We start from the raw sequence: 19,724 nt of genomic DNA, 5'->3' as shown, positions 1-19,724 counted from the left end.
GATTTCGTCTGTACTTTTTGACAGCTGAGTTGTATTCACTGAAGTGTAAGAACTTGGGCATTCTTACTATATTAATCTCTTTACCATCCCAAATTACAGTTGCAATAATTATTTAGAAAACATTTAATAAATAAATAAATTATCAACCTGATGTCTGCATAACAGTTTGAGTTTGCTGGATCAAGTACAGGATTTGGATTTTTTTGGAGACAGGTCAAACTCTAGGAGTAAAAATGTATCTAGGCCCATATGAGAAACAAGGGGTTAAAACCCTAGTTGCTATTTTCTCTCTACAATGAAACAAAGTAACAATAGGCCATAATGGATTGTTTGTCATGGGGCAAAGTGTTCAAAAATTGTTTGTTGAATTATTAAAAGAATGAATGCCAAAAAATGGTCCATGGTATGTATAGTATGTAGTAAGAATTAGAGAGTTCACAAGAAGAAACCTAATATAGAATTTCAAGGCATCTCCAAAGCAGTAGTTCTCAACTTGTGGGTCATGACCCCCTAGGGATTAAACAACCCTTTCACAGGGGTTGCCTAAGACCATCTGCATAGCAGATATTTACATTATGATTTATAACAGTATCAAAATTACAGTTATGGAGTAGCAATGAAAAGAATTTTATGGTTGGGGGGGTCTCACCACAACATGAGAAGCTGTGTTAAGGGGTCACAGCATTAGGAAGGTTGAGAACCACTGATCTAAAACAATGGTTAGCCTATAAATTTTGAGGACTAGATGGCCCTTTGGAGCACAGAACACATCACATGTAAGCCTTGCTTATGGATTGTGCACCTAAGATGCTGGCTAAAGTTGGGGTTTCAGAGAGCTGTGTACAGACTTGGTGGAAGACTCAAAAAGTTATCAGTCAATATATATATGTATACACACACACACACACACATATATATATGCAGGAACCATAGGAAGGTGACCACTGAACTTTGCAAGACAAAATGTACCTTCTGGTTCCTGATTCACAGAAGAAACAGCCAGACATTCTACAGGACACAGAGAGAAGTGACTGAGAGACTCTAGGCCTATGGACTAAAGATGGATACCCCAACATTACAGAAGAACTTTGGGTGATTGTCCATGCAGGCAGCTGTCTCTGTCATTCTAGATGTTTGAAAGTTGCTTACAATGCACTTTCTGTTTACTCAGGTAATACTATATCCTTCTGAGGTTTTTGATGTAGTTGAGGACTAGATAGTTAAAATTTTCCTTAGTTATGATAAAAGATAAAGTGGATATGAAGTCTTAGACTCACAAATATAGGATAAATAGAATATTTTCTTTGAATTTGCCAAATATAAATAGACTAAATATTGTAACTATAATTCTTGCTTGATAACTGTTTTATTACATGTAATTTTACTATGCTAAAGTTAAAACCTTCCTTTTGGAAAAAAAAAGAAAAGGGAAAGTGCTGTGGATGTCTTTCTGTATCCTGTGAATATATGTTGCTTTGATTAGTTGATAAATAAAATGCTGATTGGCCAGTAGCCAGTCAGGAAGTATAGGCAGGATAAGCAGACAAGGAGAATTCTGGGAAGAGGAAGGCTGAGTCAGGAGACACCAGCCTGCTGTTCAGGGAGTAGCATGTAATGGCACACAGGTAAAGCCACAGAACACGTGGCAACATATAGATTTACAGAAATGGGCTGAGTTTAAATGTAAGAGCTGGTCAGTGGTAGTCCTGAGCTAATGGCCGAGCAATTTTAATTAGTTAATATAAGGCTCTATGTGTTTATTTGGGTCTGAGCAGCTGCAGGACCATGAGGATGCAGGAGCCAGGTGGGCACAGTAAAACTTTCAGCTACAATTTTGGATCCTCTTTTTTCTGTGATAATAACTGGATTGATTTTTTTTTTTTAATAACTAGACACTATGATTTAAGGGCTATGGGTCAGGAATTGAACTCAGGACTTGTATCCACATTAGGTCATTTAACTCTATAACAAAACAAAGGGGTATGTGGTATGTTTATACTTTCCCAGAAGATGTGAGACTACTCAAAGTGTCACAGCTGACAGAAAGTAGGCCCTGGATTGAGGGCCAGAATTGGAGCTAAGCCTTGTTCCCAAACCCAGTGACAAATTTAAGCTCACTGAAAAGGGCAGTTCCATGTCAACTCCCTCATTGAAAGACAATGGGATATTGTTTCTGTGAATGTACTTTGACCAATGTTCCCAGCAAATGGCATTTTTTCATGGGATCTGTGAGGGGGGTGTGGAGGAGGACATAATACCTTCTGTCTGAAAACTTCACTGCAAGATTAAACCATAAATTGTTAACTTTAACATTTTCCCAAAATTTTCCTTTGTTAAACCAGACATCTAGACATTTGTTTAAAATGTGACAGACAGACTGTGTTACTAAATGTCAGTGATATATTTGCTAGTTGGGACTGCACTTCTCATTTACACCTAGTAAGCCTTGAACTGACTTGGCTGTGTCATTTAATAATTACTGAAGAGATTATTTTGTTGTGTATCATTTGTGGTATAGAATATCCAAGGAGAGAAGAAAATTATTACATAAAGTATAATCAAATAATCAAATAATAACAGGAAAGATGCTAATATGAAGAATTTTTTCTGTGTTGAGCACAGGTAAAGATCTTTATGTTATTTTAGGGTTTTTTTTATACCTGAAAATCGCACACTGCATAATTACGTCATTGAGTTTTAATGCTTTTATTTATTTATTATTTATTTATTTTTATAGAAGACACATCTCAGAGCGTCTGTGAAATTGAGCCATGTGTACACAGTAGTCTATTTGGGACACCAACCAACTCCACTTAAACTTAGAGTCCATGTGTTGTCCATTGACTTCCAGGCAAGCACAATGTGACTGTTAACATGGTTTTAAAGGTATTAGCCAAGTTTCCCTTAAGCTATTTGTGGTTTTGTTCCTTCATCTTTAAAGTCGATTAAACAGATTACATAGATCAAAGCCACAGAGCACCTGGCACATCATGGACATTGATGAATCATTTCTTTATTAAGTAAATTATCTGAGCTAATAACTATAAAGGAAGGACTTCATATAATTTGGCACCGCTAAGCCTGATTTCATCTCATCCTCAAGATAGTCAACAGTATAACTATCGCACTAATGAATACTGAAGGCTCATAATGGTATCTTCTAAAACATGATTGAGGACAGCTTTTTAGTTTAACATAAATTTGGAGGTCATGGTGAAAAGCAGGGTATAGCATTGACAACCTAGTTGTCAGGTAAAGTTTGTGTCTAGAGCTCCATACATATGAGAAAAGTAAAAGCCATATTGAGTAGATGAAGAATCTGATGGATGGAAACTGTAGGAAGAAACTATAATAATTCAAAAACTCATTCATTTAGAATTTGGTGAGTTTTTTGCTTTTTTTTCCCTCTATGGTGGGAAGCTTAGAAAGAAAGATATCTGAACCTTTCTGTTTAAGTTTATGTCTGAATATAATTCTTGAATACTGTTCAAAGATTGTTGACTTATGGAAAACACTTAAAGATACCAAACATTTTTGATGACACAGCATCCAGCAATCTTTTTCAGAATACAGTGCCTCTGCCATCTTACCTTCTGGAACACAGCTTCTCCACCTCTTTGTCCATTATAGCAATCTAAACACAAAGTCCTCAGGCAGAGTGAAGATAACGTATCTCATACATACACCCCTTGGGTCATTCTGTAATTAGTAAGTGGTCAGAACACATGAAAGCGGTTCTAGCTTGCTTGATGATTAATAAAAGAGGACCTATTTAGCTGTGTGCGAGATCTTTTACCAAAGTTAGGAAAATAAAATTGCATCATAACACAAAGTTTTTGGGAAGAACATTTTATTGCTAAGCATATCCTTGAACGAAAAAGCAAATGGGAAATAAAAGTGAAAAGGAAAAAGAAAAAGCAGGAACATCACAACATCGTGAAAGAAATTCCTTTAGGGTCTGCAAGGAAAACAACAGGAAAACGATGAAAGCTCACATACAGAATGCACAAGTTCCCATAAAATTGTCCAAATAGAAACTTACACTAAAAAGGAACATAACAGATGAGTTTTTACTCAGATTTTTAAAAATATATAAAGAAAGAAAGCAGGAGATCAGTTGATAAGACCTCAAGACTCCAAGAACAGCAATCCATCACAAACATCGAGATATAATCAACTTCATATAGGCTGGGTCATTGATCTACAATCGTGCTTTGACATCCTTTTATAGTCCTGTCTTTTTAATGACAACAAAACAAAATGAGAACTCTTAACACATTGAAATCTCAGATAAGGAGGAACATCTCTTTCCATACACATCAGTAAAGGCTACCATTGTTTTAGACTGTGCCTTCTGCCCCGTGTCGTTAAGATATTTTTTTCAAAGTCAAATATTCATGCAACTTACAAAGACCAGCAAGAGTAGATTTCTAAATCTAGACAGCTGATTGGTTTTCATCTGTATAAAAGAAATTGTATATGTCTGCCCCTCCAGACAACACACTTCACCTTTATGGGAATATGTGTCTTCTTTTATCTTCTCGCTTTTTGAATGGCTATGACCACAAAACCAGTTTATTATTACTCTGTACATTGTTTCCTCTTTATAAAAAGGAGACAGAATGGGATACAAAGCAAACGAACAGAGAGAAAGGAAATAACAGTTCTTAAAGCGGTATGTACATACGTGACTTAAGGAATTATACCAGCAAAAATGTAGTAAAATATGTAAACAAAATCTGAGAAGTTTTTGTTGTTGTTGTTTAAATTCTCTTTGACACAGTGAACTGTGACAAAAACGAAAACTCACACTTTCTTCACATTTTAAGGTTTACTTTTTTGTTGTTTTGTTATTTTTCTTTTAAAATAACATTCTCATTCCACTTCAAGACTTTAACAGATTTCTGTGTCAGTCATCCCATCAAACATACCATGATAAATATATCTGTATATATATATTTATTTATATATATTATACTATTAAATTCCTTTTTGTGTGTGTCACAGCAGCTTTATTCATTTATTTATCTGTTTTTAAAAAAGATGGGTGAAGGGAGACATGGGGAGATGGAAAGAGATTTATTCACACCAGGCTACAAAATTAAACCACTATGAAAACCATTAGCATGTTGGGGGTGGGGAAAGAACTAGGATTTTCACACTTGGCCATGACACGGCTTGTGTGAGCATTTGTGGTTGTGTTACAAGTTGGGAACTCCCTTGCAGTCTGTTGAAACAGACCTTAGTATTGTCTTTTCTATTTTTTTCTTTATTTGCATGCATTTCGATCAATTACAGATCCAGTCCACCTCCCTGCCCCTCCCTTGGAAAGACTGTACTACAATTTGTGGGGCTTATCTTTCCCCTTTCACACAATTTGGGTTGATGGACAGGGACAATATTTGTTAGGTGAAACCAATAGCTCTGAGAAAACCAGCCCCAAACCCATCCATTCTAGGTTTGAGTGGCACACATCGGAATTAGATCTTGGGGACCCACTTCTCAAATAGATTATCATCCACCACATGGGTTCATCAAAGCATTAGGAAACAAACAATAGATTCTAGAGATACCACAACCTGCTACGTGGAGTGAATGCCATGGTAGCTTTTGAGTTCATATGGCAAGAGTCTCATACATTTTGTTTTCTGAGTATTTTTTTTTCCTCTTCTTCTTATGTGCAGTCATTGTCAAAAAAAATAAATGAAAACCCAAAAGCCATTTTCCCCTCAGATCTTGAAAAGTTACACTCACACTGGCCAGAACCAGACAAAGGTATTTCTGGTTTTTTTTTTTTGTATCGTTTTGTTTTTGATTTTTTTAAAGCATTTTTCTTTTCTCATTTTTTTTGTGTTTTCTTTTTACATAATTAAACAAACAAACAAAAAATAACCCAACATTGTTACAGTCAAGATTCACAAACATCATTACAGACTCACTTGCAGCTATGGAACAAGTAAGCCACATAGTCTTCTACCCCTTTCAAAAGGTCCTGGAGAGAAGGAAGCTTCCAAAGCCGCGTGGAGTCATGGGCTTGCTCCAGGGTGCTAAATGTGTGCTTTATTATACAGCAGGGCAGAGAGAACTTTCTGTCTTCGGGCCATGGCTGCAACCTTGCAGCATGGCTGAACTTTATAGCGAGATACACCATCGTATGTGTCCTTTTAAAAATGGCTTTCCCCACCATAGTCGTGGTATACCCCGTCTTACAGAACACATCCATCAAGTTAAATCTCCTTCTCAAAGTACTCGGGTGTGTGTATATAAATAATTGTTTTAAATTCACATACGATAGGTGTTATGTTTACACATAATACTCCTTGTCCTTGTTTTTCTGTTTCTTATGGCCGCTCTTGGAGCTGGCTTGTTTCTCCTTCATGAGCGTGCCGTTGCTCTGGGCCGAGTTGCTGATGTAGTTCCTCGTCTCATCCACTTGATAGGACCCCTCGTCCCTGTTCCTGTACTTGTACATGGCATACAGGAGGATCAAGATGCAGAGGGCGGCAGCAGCCACAATGCCGACGACCATCCCTGTTGTACTGCTGGACTCCCGGATCACCTCTGAGGCCCCCGGAACCCGTCTGATTCCTGGCTCCGTGGGGTTTGCTGTGGGCACATTACGGAACATGGGGGAAGTAATTAGTGGGCTCTTCAGTTTGGTGCTGTCTAGCTCATAGGCAGTGGGCAACGGAAGCAAGACTATATCAGGCTGGGGTTTGAGATCACGGTTATTCATTTTGCCAGCTGGCAATTTGGGCACCATCCCAGACGAGGAGGACGCTGTGAAGCGGATCAGCTCAGGGGACAAAGATGTGGTTGTAGTTCTACTAGTTTCCGAGACTTTGTTAGGTCTAAAGTCCTTGGATTCCCACTTGGGCGCATGTGCTTTGTAGCCACCTTCGAAGATTGAAGTGGAAAGACTCTTATCTGTTACCAAGGAGAAGGTGGTGTAAAAATCTTCATCATCAGTAGGGGGCAGGTTAGAGTCAAAGGTTTCCCCTGAGCCATACCCAGATATCACCAAGCCATCATCATCACAACCATCGCTGCCTTGGTCCGACAAGCAAGGTAACCCCGCCTCAGAGGTCATGGACAGGGAATCTTTGGTGGTCTCAATAATGGTGAGGAGGGGGCGGAAGGTAGGGGGGAGTGTAATGGAGGGTACACGTGTAGCGATAGGAGGGGTAGCTAAAGGGTCTTCTACCAGAAGAGGAATAACTAATTCACCTCCTGGGATTGAAAAGAAAAAAAAAGACATAATTAGTACAGGCATAAACACAGTTCATAGCCACTCTAATGAATGCAGGGCAGAGGTGATGCCTCTGAAATTACTATAAAATGACCTGGATCTGCATACGGGTATTTTCTGGCTATCGCCTTATTATTTCAGACTGATATAAAATCAATTATACGCCTCTGCGCACCCCAAATTTGGAACCTTTAAATAAGCGTCTTAGTTTTAAAGATACTCTCAAGTGATTTGTAGTGGCAAAATTCAAACAGGCTGGTTCCAGGATCTGCTGGTGAGGTGAGATGACTTTCAGTTAATTATGTTCTTAGAAATACTACCAAGACTTCATGTGTGGGTGCATACACATATACAGTGAGTTTTATTTATGGATGTATCAACCAACACGCTTGCAACATTTCTTTAATGCTTTCATGATTTCTACCTACTATCTTTCATGAGCATAAAAACCACCTGTTTCCGTATTACTGAGACAAAGATATCAAGGTCAAAGAGCTCAAAAAGTTTCCCATCAGCTAAGTGAAGGACAAACAACAGGTTTACATGTTCATCTGACAGACACGTTTTGACTATGATTCTCTAGAAAATTCCCTTGACCCTTAAAATGGCAACTTGCCTTGCATTAGCGTAAGATGTGTCTACCCAAGGCTTTTATGTTATATGAAATGTATGCTGAGCTGGAAGCTCCATTTTAAAAATACTTAACCTAGATATCCATGACTGCCTGGAAACTTAAGTTTAGGTTGAGCAAAGTTGACTTAGCAAAGTGAGTTTTGAAATCGTTGATTCTTTACTAGAGGGACAAAAATTTTCTAGTTTACTGGGAGAGCTTTATTATTACATCATTATTAAACACTGGTCACAAAAACACAGTGTCTTGCAGATCACAGATGCAACAAATATTCTGCCAAGGAAGTTGCTCATTTTACGGTAAGGCTGACGTTTTCCTCCTATGTCAACAAAGCAAAGTCTCTTTAGCATCTCTTTTGAACTGGAGAGGATGAATCTCAGGAAGTCACAGCTCACATCCCCTCACTGCATTTATTCTGGGAAAATATATTTTAGCCACAACTTAACATTGTTTTTCAACCATAGATTCTTTTCAAATCCTGGAGAGAGAGAGGATGAGACAGGTTTCAGGTGGAATATCTTTTAGTAACTCTGGTTTCTTGGATGGGGAGAAGCTGAAACAGGGCATTCAACCGTAAGCAACCCATAGAGCAAAAGAGATTCTCTATTTTTATCTACTTTAGAGGCGAGGCTCTGAGCTGAGGTAGAGTCTTTGGGCTTAAGAGTGAGTGGTCTCTGGATTGAGAAGGTTAGGGAAGGTACTAGGTAGGATATGTGGTGTGTCTGTCTCCCCTTAACAGGAGCAGTATCTGTGATCTAACAAAAATGGCTGACAGGAATGACATAATTTCCCTCTCCAGTTAGGAAGTAGAGATGATGACACAATACTGTCAAAGGCTCTTTCTGAACTGGATTTAATGCTCTTGTATGTGCTGCTGTTGGTATTTTCCCCAAAACAGGATGGCTAGTATTTGAGCATCTGCTAATAAATACATCCATTGTTCAAGTATCCTCCTCTATCAGTGACAAAGCCAGTCTGGGCTTTGCAGCAGGTTCAATACTGCACGGTTCTAGGGACATTCCAGAGAATCAAACCTTCAAGTGTACAGTCTGCCAAGATTCTTCCTATACAGATCCATTCCTAGAACTCTTTCATCCAGCATCCCACACCACGTATCTTTAAACACCCACTGCGTTTCAGAAATACTGCATTTATGCCATCCAGGTTCCAGGTATGTTAAAAAGGAGACATGGTAGCAAACACAGCAAAAGCCATGGCTGCCTTCCTACCTAACCCCAAATTGTGTTACCCAAAAGTGGACAGTTGGTCAGGGAGATGCTCATATGAGTTCTGAGAAGCCCTCAGAAGGGGAAGGACAACAGAAAGCTCTCTGACTATGACTATTTCTCACCTGAACAGATGTTATTTTATGAAGGGGAAGATGTAAAGCAAGCATTTTTCTCAAGAACCTCAAGATGGTCTGTGGTCTGGAGACTCAGCCTGAGTTTCTATTGTAATGGCCAGAGTTTGAACCGATTGAGCAAAATGATCTTTGCAGGGTTTTCAGAGCTCTGGGTTTGCTTTGCTGGACCAGCATGCCTTTTTTTTTTTTTTTTTTTTTTTTTACATTGTGAACATATATAATTCATATACCTTGCGACTTAGTTAATACATAATTTACACACTTTTGCTAGTTTTTATAAATGGAATTTGGAGCGCAATTCCCTAAAGGTAAGCTAGCCCAAAGAACTAATCCTGCACGAACTATTTTTCTTATATTGCTAGTGGTGAGGAGAGGGGTGTGTACTTCAGTCAAGGTAATCTGGGCAGGGAGCAGTGTTTGGATGAAGGCTCACAAGCAAGGGAAAGAAGGGTAACTTTACTTTCCAGACGAGACTGGGGTTTGTGAATTTGTTCTCTCTCTCTCTCTCTCTCTCTCTCTCTCTCTCTCTCTCTCTCTCTCTCTCTCTCTCTCTCTCTGTGTGTGTGTGTGTGTGTGTGTGTGTGTGTGTGTGAATATAGGCATAAGTATACCACAGCCTGTGTGTTGCAGTTAGAGGAAAAATTTTTAGAAATTGTTCTGGATTTCTGCATTTATGAGGCAGAATTTCTTCCTTCTTTTTATTTTTGTTGTTGTTGTTGCTGTGTGTGTATTCTAGGTTTGTTGGTCCTCCAGCTTCCAGGTGATCGATTCTCCTGTCCAATCTCTACTTGCGGCAGTACAGAGATGGCAATGCAAGGCACCAGCTTTGTACTTTTGTGGGTTCTGGGGTCAGGCTTATGGACCTACTGCCACGTGGAGAGCCTTTGGTTCCCTTTAACCCCAGTTAACTGGAACAGAGTTTCAGTGTATGGCTTAATTACCAACCTAAAGACTGAGTACTATGTTCCTTATGTCTGTAACAAAATTATACCCCTCAATTAAAGGAGGAAACTGGATTGAGGAGGAAGAATATCTGACTTGTTGGGAAGCAATTCATTTAAGTATAAATGCAAATTCCTGGCCTTTCATGTGAGATCAAGATCTCCATCTTCATGGTTACAAGAGAGCATTCATTTGTTATTTTACTGAACCATCTGTCACACCCACCCACCTGGGACTTAAATTTGACTTGTTGGTTTTCTCTTCAACCCTTGCTAAAGTTTCACAGTGTTGTTTAAAATCCACAAAACCTGTTCACTTTGCAGTTGAACCAATCCATTCCCCTTTGCTGTTCTCTCATTCAACAGCCCAGCAAGCATCTAGGATTTCAAAATCAAGTCAAAATCCACCTTTTCCCAGAGTGGTACAGACAGAAGGTTCTAAGGCTTGCTAACTTACAGTTTCTAACAGGCTGGTGAAGGGAGGGCAATTTCTTTTTAAAATAAAAGGATGGGTATTGTATCCAAGTAAGATAACGAAAAGCTTTCAAAACCATCCAACTTTTCTTTTCTTCATTGTTTTTGTTACTAATACTGATGGTCATGATAAGACATTAGAAAGGATGCCCTCTGCCAGGAAAATTTGAAGCCAATATTCTGATTTTTATTCACTTCAGATTGTAGAAGCTTTTACAGTCTTCTCTCTTGGCCTTGCCAGGAATTAGAAGACTGCCTGGAGTTAGAAATAAACCTGCTTGGCATGGGAGGACCATTGTTACAATTGGGAATTATAACAGGAGAAAACTTTCAAGTAACTGTGGACATGAGAACTACCTGGACTAGATACATGAGTTGGGTATATAATTGAGTATATAATGAGGTGGGTATACAATTACTTACTTAATAACATATTTATTTAGTGTATGGGAGTATGTGTGTGTAATTGTCATGGGCAGTATATATTCATGTATGCGTAGGGGTATGAGCATCTGTACATAAGTACAGTTGTCCTCTATAACTGTCTGGCATTATTTCTCTGAGGAGATATAATTTCCCTGAAACTGGAGCTCATGTTTCCCTACTAGGCTGACAACCAGCAAGCCCCAGAGATCCTCCTGTCTCAGCTCTCCATACTGCTGCCATTATAGGCACACACATGGGACCTTATCCAGTTTGCATAAAGTTTTGGCATCTGAACTTGGCTCCTCATAGTCACACAGCAAGAACTTATAAGCACTGACCCATCTCCCTAGCTTTGCAATCAATTTTAATATGAAATTTTGTCTTTAGGAATTGAGATGAATGCAGTGTATTTATGGGCTCCAAAGTCAAGGATTCAAGTGACTGCAGATAGAAAATGCACCCCCCAAGAAGTGTCTAACAATTCTTTGCACAGAATGTACATTGCATTTGCTATTAGAACTAATCCAGAGAAGATTCAAAGACCAAGAAAGCTATGAATGGGCTCTATGCAAATTGTCTCTTGTTTTGTTTTGAACATTGGATCCAGATATGTTCCCCAAGCTGCTCTCAAACTTCTGGGCTCAAGCAAAAGCCTCTGCCGTCTAAGTAGCCAGGATAATAGTCATATACTAACATACCTGGCTGATTATACTCTTTTATATAAGGGGCTGTCTTTGTTTCCTTCCCTGTTACTGTGATAAAGTATTCTGACAAAAGCAATTTAGAGGAGGAAGGGATGGTTTTGGCTCAGAGTTCAAGGTTACAGCCTGTCATAGAGGTATAGGCTAGCCACATGGCAGCAGGTAAAAGCACTTGGTTCAGAAGCCTGATCGCACAACAGGCAGGAACTTCAGGGAACTGGACACACTGCATTTGTCATCAGTAAAAATTAGTGCTTGTGTTCACTTCACTTTCTTCTTTTTTATATAATCCAAGATCCTGCCCCAGAGAATGATAATACCCACTGTGAACCAGTCTTTCTATATCAACCCAATGAAAATAATCTCTTACAAGTATTCCTAGAAGCCTGTCTCTCAGGGACTTAAATACACACAGATGTTGGTATCAGAGAGGTGTCCAGAACGAATCTTCCATGTTAACTGATCCAAGGGCACAGTTCATACGAGGTAATGGGTCAGGAGATGTATTTCTTAGGAGTGATGGAATAGCTAATAATACACCCTTCTGTCACAAAGGCGAAACAATGATCAACTGTGTATCTAAGCTTAGAAAAGTGTTCACAAAATCAGTGAGTCTAAAACTAACAGACAGAGACATGAAACCTGGGATACATCAAAATCCTAGTTTTATACGCCATTTCTAGAACTTTCCTTTGGTTTAGAGTAAGAACTATCTGTGTTCTTTAATGTTAGCATCTTAAAATCAGGAATATACACTTTTTTTGACAAAGCTGTGCTTTTCCTTAAACTAGAGAGCTCACTAGGGATATAAAAGGTCTATTTTGGCCCTGAAGGCTGCCCTGCTTTTTTTGCTCTATGAGTGTATTTATAGATATATAATTCATGCCTCTAGGGCTGATATCTAGCAAAGGGTCTGTCTGCCATCGCAAAAGAGGGTGTATTAAAAATTCAGTAGAACTCTTCTGAACTGTGAGGATGTTGTCAGTGATGGTGAATGTAGTGGGTCACCAAGAAAGAAAAAAAACAACAACATGAAGTTTCAGTGTGGCTCCAGCCTTTGCATCTCTGGAGACAGCTGACTCTGAGAGGTCACAAAAATCCAAAAACAATGATGCTAAGCAGAGAGCCTCTAGAGAGGACTCCATGCTCCAGTTTCTGGAATTCTGTTATGTCTGGGCTCTTTGCTTTATCTCTGATTTGCATTATTCTAATTCACTCCTTACATGAAGACACTCATTTACATATTTCGTGTCATAGGAGTGAGTACTTCAACACACAGAGATGCTGAAGCTTTTAACCATTAAATGGCTCTACACTGATGATCTTCAGACAAAAATAACCCAAAACAAACAAACAAACAAACAAAAAAACGTATCTGGAAAAACATAACCAGTATATGGTGGAGAAAATATCAGTAAAACTCCAGTGTCTCAATGGAGCATGATTTATATTTAACATGATGAAATTCTTTAAGTAATCCCACCCCTAAAAAATAGCAAATGGTTTATCTGGAAAGAGTTTAATTCTGAAAGGGTACTAAATCTTTCCTCCTCCTCCTCCTCCTCCTCCTCCTCCTCCTCCTCCTCCTCCTCCTTCTTCCTTTTCTTCTTCTTTTTCACTTTTACATATGCCCAAGAAAGATAAGGTACAGCTGTTTGATATAATTATTCATAGTAAACAAGGGAATGGCTGGTGAAGTTTTCATTTGCTTATTACTTAATAGCTTTTATTTTGAAGTCAGTCTGCCTAGACTCTTGCTAGCATTGGAACTACACTCATGAGCCACATAGCTTGGTTTCATTTCTTCAACTCCAATGAAAATGGGAATAATAACAGAGCCTACTACAAGCCACCACACACTGAGTATTTACTATAGTGACTACCTCCACTCAGAAAGGCTTCTACTAGTTTTGTTAATATCTTTGATCTATAAACACTCCAATCATAGATCAGTTTCTCTGTCATTTTTAATGCAGTGGTTTTATATTCAGAGATATAACTACGTGGGGTTCTAGAGGCAATTTTAAATGCAGACATTATAGAAACTTTCATAATAATTTGAAGACCTTGTATTTGGAAACAAATGATTAGCCTCTAAAAAAAATGGATGGTTTCTTCAACAAAATAAAAGCTTTTAATATAATTTGGTATATTAACACCCCTTTTAGGGAATTCTAGTTTTTAAACCTGAAATACTATTCAGCATGTCAAGCAGCACAAAATCACTTAAACTGAGGTGGAAAGAGCCCATTCATTGAAGTTTCCAGGCTGGAAATACATCTTTTGTTCACCACTCAGTTTGATATTTCTTATAGCAGTTCCAGATAACACTCATATCTAGGATTAAAGTTGCAACAAGTGACTTCTTCATTACAAAAATTGAGTGGTGCTTCTCACCAGCTCTGCACTTCTGGGGTGCAGTTGTTGCACTGATCCAAAACAACCCCAAGGTTGAGGCATTTTCTCACTCCAGAGTCACACAATGGTGATACTTACCAACATCCTGTCTAAATAATAGCTGAAATATGAAAACCACCCTGTGTCTTCCTGAAACAATCATAAGCTCCCTAGGAAGCTTACCTGTTTAAATCCTTCAGGATGAATACGAAGGGGGGTGGGGGAGTGGGAAAGGAGACAAAGGAGAGGAAAGGTAAAGAGGAGAGGAGAAGGGAGAGGGGATGCTTGAGCCTTCTCTCTATGTGTGCATGATGCAATGTGTTTTGGCCAGGAGTTGGTTGTATACTTTAGAAGGCATCAATATCATAGCAGAACATTGTAAACACCTGGGATTCTTGATGAGAAAAATTGATTTTGTAGCCTGTGGTGAAGATGATAGTATAATCCTGGAGAACCATTCTACCATAGTCACTTGAGAGTACCTTATTTCCCCTTCGCTGAAAGAAAATAAAATAAAGGACTGATTTCTCTGAATATCATCTAAGGAATTAAATTAAGGATGAATTACCAACTTGTGTTGGAACTAACTCAAGTCAAATTTTTTTTTTCTTCTTCTGGGGTATAGGCCTCTCATAGGCTGTAGCCAATTTTAACACCCCAATTTAGAATAATCAATCCTGGAAAGACTTTAAAGTTAGTGGTTAAAACTAAGTTCAGGCAGAGACTGGACTTCTTTAGGTGAATAAGGACTAGGCATCTATCTTCTTTAACTAACAGTAGAATTCCTATTGGTTATTGGATGCAATTCAGCACAAATCAGAACAGTGAAAATTAAGCAAAAAGGCCCAAGTAAAATAAAACACTCAATATAGTTTTCAAAATTATAAAGTACAAAAATAAAATCAATGGCATTGCCAAAGTAAATCAAGCAGGTTAGCAAAGGATACCAGCAAGGCATTCGCAATATAAGAACACAAAGCAAAGGAAAATAAAAATACAGAAGCTGTTTTGGTTAAGGGAGAGAGAGAGAGAGAAAGAGAAACAGAGAGAGAGAGAGAGAGAGAGAGAGAGAGAGAGAGGAGACTAAGAGAGAGAGAGAGAGAGAGAGAGGGACTATTTCAACATAGGCAAAATAATTGAAATTATAACAGAAAAGCATACCATATTAATTTATAGTCAACTTACATCAACAAATTGCCCGCATGTTTTTTGGCATGAAAGAAAAATTTACAAAAGAAAGTTGTGTAAGAATGCTCTCGGACAAATAGAATTGCCACATTCTTGTAACTTGCTTTTTGTTGTTGTTGTTGTTGTCATTTCTTAAAAAACTTTTGAGCAAAATGTCTAATTTTTCAAATATAATAATTTACAACAGAGGATGATACAGGGAGGCAACAACACATACATTCACACCACGTAACATGAAAAGAAAAAAAAATCTGCACTTTAACAATTTTTACTTTGGGGAGGGACTGAGGAGGGCATTGATTTTAAATTTAAAATAATTCTGATTGCTATGATTGAAAATGAAAAAAAAAATTTATAATTTGTCTTTAAAAAAATCTATGCATCTATAGGGTTTTGAATGAATTTCTTCATTGTAAGTTTTCAGATATATATTTAGTTTTTTTATTATCTTTTTTGACAAAATTTAGATGTTCCTTAATTTGGGGGAATGGATGACAGCACATAAATTTTAACAATGCTAAAGAAAGGGGGAGTATGGGAAGGGAGGATGCGGAAAAGGGGAGGGTCGTGTCTACGAGTGTACTACACAGGAGATGACGATGACGGGAGTAAATGTGTAAGTGAGTCGCCATGTCCATGTAAGGGCGGCACGGAGTGATCTAGCTGCATTAGAGCTTCTGGCTGTAAGGAAGGGATGGGCAATATACAAAAACAAATGAGCCTACACATGCCCATCTACGGAAATCAAGAACAGAACTCTAACACTGACAATCTCACACACCCTAAGCTGCAACTTCTTCAACATGCAATTACTCCAAAATCATTACAGTTTCATCATAAGATTGTCAAATCATAAGAACACTTAAACTTTTTTTCTCCTACTCCAAACAGACAAAGTACATGAAATAATATTACTAATAAGATCAAAAGATTAAAAGCAAAATTAAGGAGACTAGAGTTATGCATTCCGGTTGAACAACTTCACCGGCAGCCACACAGCCCCATCTACAGCTGGGCGTTGAGAGATGCACAGAGGTGGTGAGAGGTAATGCTGAGCAGACAGCCCATGCTGTACTAGGCTGCTAAAGACTCTTCTATACAGAAATGCTATGTTCCAAATGGCATCATCCACTTTCCACAAGCCACCCATGATCTGTATTACTGCCAATGAGACTGGCTTATCTAAAAGATGTGGATGTGGGTTCTGCAGTTGAAGTTGTTCCATATTTAAAGAAAGAGTGGGAAAAAAAAACTTCAGAAAACAATTCATAACTTTTTTTCTCATCATTTGGGATAAAACCAAGTCTAAAGATAAGATTTAGCAATTAAAAAGAAATACATTGATATATATATAGATATATATAATACAAAACCATTTAATTTCCAAACAAGAAGGGAGAAGATAACAAAAATAAAAGATTTTTTTTTAAAGAGATGAACAACCAGATGCACACGCTGAGAAGGCACAGACAGAGCAGTCAGGGGACACGGCATTATATCCATATTGTTGGTTTTTATTTGTTTGTTTTAGATTTGGATAATTGATTCCCCTTTTTGTGACAGCCAAAATTGAAAACAAATTCAGATTTTTCTTTGAAAGTTGTATTTAGATTTTGTTTCTCTAAAAAAATAAAAAGGGCGTGCAGTCTGGATGTACGTCCTAAGGAGATGTTTAACAGAGAAAGCAGATATTTTCTATCACCCCTGAATGGTCGGGATATCAATCAAGTTAACACATGCTTAAAGTAAGTTGCATTTAGGGAAAATAGAAGAACAGAACAAAGAGCTGGGTTAGGTACAGAGGTCGGCAAGACAAAAACCAATTTGGGGTGGGAGAAAGGAACTGAGTTTTGTTTCATGCTTTTCCAGTAGGGGTGAAACACATCACAGGACTTCTGAATGTCAGGTGTAAGGTGCGTAGTGTGCGTGTGTGCGTGCGTGCATGAGTGTGTGTGTGTGTGTGTGTATGTAGTGTGTGTGTGTGAGTGTAGTGAAGCCTGTAGTGACAGGAATTGGAATAAAATGTAGCAGCTCCCAAGCTGTGTTTCTGGAGACTTGTCTGAGAAGGTGTGTTTCATAAGATGTACCAGGAGACAATAGGTAACATTATTTCATGAGTAGTCTTGTTGTTTTTGTTTTTGTTTTTTTCTTTTTAAACTGACAGAGTACATGGTTTACAATAGGATGTTCAAATCATCCTAGTGAGTGAAAGAATAACTGATGTTCCTTTTAGTAATAATGTCAAAACTTTGCTCTGCTCCAAAGAAGACATCATCAGCATCAGTGTCTATAAACATCAATGATCAGGATGCATTATGCATTAGGAGACGGTGTCAGTTTTATGGGGACTAATTTAAGAGACAAAACATTTCACCTCATCTACAGTGAGGAAAGTAGACAAGAGCATGTGAATGTCTTACATGTGTGTGCACATGTATTTGTGTGGTGTGTGTAGAAGCATTGAGAGAAAGATACTACATAAAGGACATAAAGAAAGAGGAATTTAGAAATGGCCTCAGCCCCTACTGGAAGAGGTTACTAAAGTTATAATCATCATTATATCCCTGTGAGAACTTTAATGTTCAACCAAGGACTGGGAAACCCGGGTAGGCGAACCCCAAAGGCAAGACACTTGAGAGCGCTTGGTTCTGACAGCCAATTCCAACCACTTCAAAGAACCCCTTTGGGTGACTTTAACAAATCAAATGAATTTTGAAAATGAGGCCAACTTCTGTCCCCTATGAGACGCCCCTTTTATTATTTTATTTTAAACAGAATTGTAGTAATGTGTCCCCATGGGTCAGTCCGTACCAAGATTTTTAGTCTCTGGTTTAATAATGTTAATCATTATTTCTGAACTTCACAAAGTGCAGCTGGAATGTTTTAATGTGGAAGAAAGACAATCCCAATATTATAATAAAAGAAAAACCCTTGTTGTCATTTGGTTGAGCTTTTGACTAAGAAAGTTTTAGCAGTAAATTTTACTTTTTGAAAATATATTGGAAGTGCTAAGGTGGCTGGTTATAAGGACATCAAATGACTTGCATAAGAATTCTGTTGGTAATATTCACATAGGCTAGTTTTGGTTTCACATGTGACTATTGAAAGCAGGAAACAAAGCTTGTCTAAGTGCAAAAGCTGAAGAATAAGATCCATCTGAGGCACTCAGATTCCAGGATAATGGGTGGTGCTTTCAGGAATATATCAGCAATTTGAGTCCCCTAAGGTTTCTGTGGAGTAATTTACCTATTTTAAAATTGCCTGTTTCAAAACTCTTACAAATAGGACACCACTTTGTTTCCAGAAATCACTGGTTTGGACAATTGAACATGCTAAAATTTAGGGTTGCCACTTTGTAAATAAAAAAAATCTATATACAGATATAGATATAGATATTAAATCCACGGAAGCCACAGTTTGAAATAAAGCCAACACAACTTGGATGTAGAGAGCACATCACTTTTTACAATATAAGTTAGTCATTCTTATCTAAATGCAAAACTGCTTTGACCTCTAATGGAATACACAAAATAAATTGTTCATAGTCATGTTCATAGTCATAGTCATGGTCACAGTTTCATTTTTATTGTTCATTATCTATCTATACTAGTTTTATATTTTCAACAAGTACATGTTATGCATTTATGGTTGTACTAAATGTTAATAATGTGTTTCAGTTATATTTGCCTTGGAGAACAAATAATATAGTAATTTGATTTAAATTGATATATTCTGATGCAATAATTTTTATCTCAGCATGTCCTAATAGCCCGTCTAGATGTAAAAATGTAATGCTTACAAAAAGTACTGTGTGATGGAGTTTCACAGATCAGAGTTCATTGTGGAAAGCTCTCTTGAGATGAAGGCATATGTTTCTAAGCTATTGGATGGAGGTAGAGCTAGAGAAGCTGAAGGATATACTCAGGTAAGTTAGGTACAAGCCCCACCTACCTTGGGAGCAGGTTCTCCTTCTAGAAGACATGTCTTCTGTTAGGGTCCTGGAGAAATGTCACAAAAGACCACCATCCACATATGCAATCAACAAGAACATTTTTAGTCCAGCATGCTGGGGCCTGCCAAACCGCACAAAGGCAAAATGGCAAAGACCCCTAAGAGGGACGTATGAGCCCCTTTTAAGCACAGCTAAAGGGAGTTCCTAGAACAGTTAGGTCATTTTAGATAGGATTGGCTTAAGCAAGTGGCAATCATATTAGAATCTTCTAAGTGGCTAGGGCTAGTCAGGGGTTGATTAAGGCCACAGCTTTTCCAATTTTGACAAGCCTGGGCAAATCCCAGGCTTTGTCCTTGAGCTGCTGTGGAGGCTGGATGGCCTAGTATGTGCTGGCTGTGGGGG

General features: G+C 38.2%; 1 protein-coding gene across 16 annotated transcripts in view; it reads right to left on the bottom strand.

Moving 5' to 3' along the window:
- Window positions 1–6,043: 6,043 nt before the first annotated feature.
- Window positions 6,044–19,724, bottom strand: part of Nrxn3 (neurexin 3) — a 1,488,381-nt gene continuing 1,474,700 nt past the window's right edge. For 8 of the 16 annotated variants that reach the window (XM_059279967.1, XM_059279968.1, XM_059279970.1 and 5 more), the window contains one exon: window positions 6,044–6,606. In XM_059279967.1, coding sequence (XP_059135950.1) covers window positions 6,305–6,606 — 302 coding nt within the window. In that variant the 3' untranslated portion in view covers window positions 6,044–6,304. Of the gene's footprint in view, window positions 7,231–19,724 lie in introns of all 16 variants that reach the window. The other 8 variants (XM_059279961.1, XM_059279965.1, XM_059279962.1 and 5 more) reach the window with 2 other exon arrangements.

The sequence above is a fragment of the Peromyscus eremicus genome, chromosome 14 (assembly GCF_949786415.1).
Source record: "Peromyscus eremicus chromosome 14, PerEre_H2_v1, whole genome shotgun sequence".
In the NCBI taxonomy this organism is placed as follows: domain Eukaryota; kingdom Metazoa; phylum Chordata; class Mammalia; order Rodentia; family Cricetidae; genus Peromyscus; species Peromyscus eremicus.
This window is presented reverse-complemented; position numbering and strand designations above follow the sequence as displayed.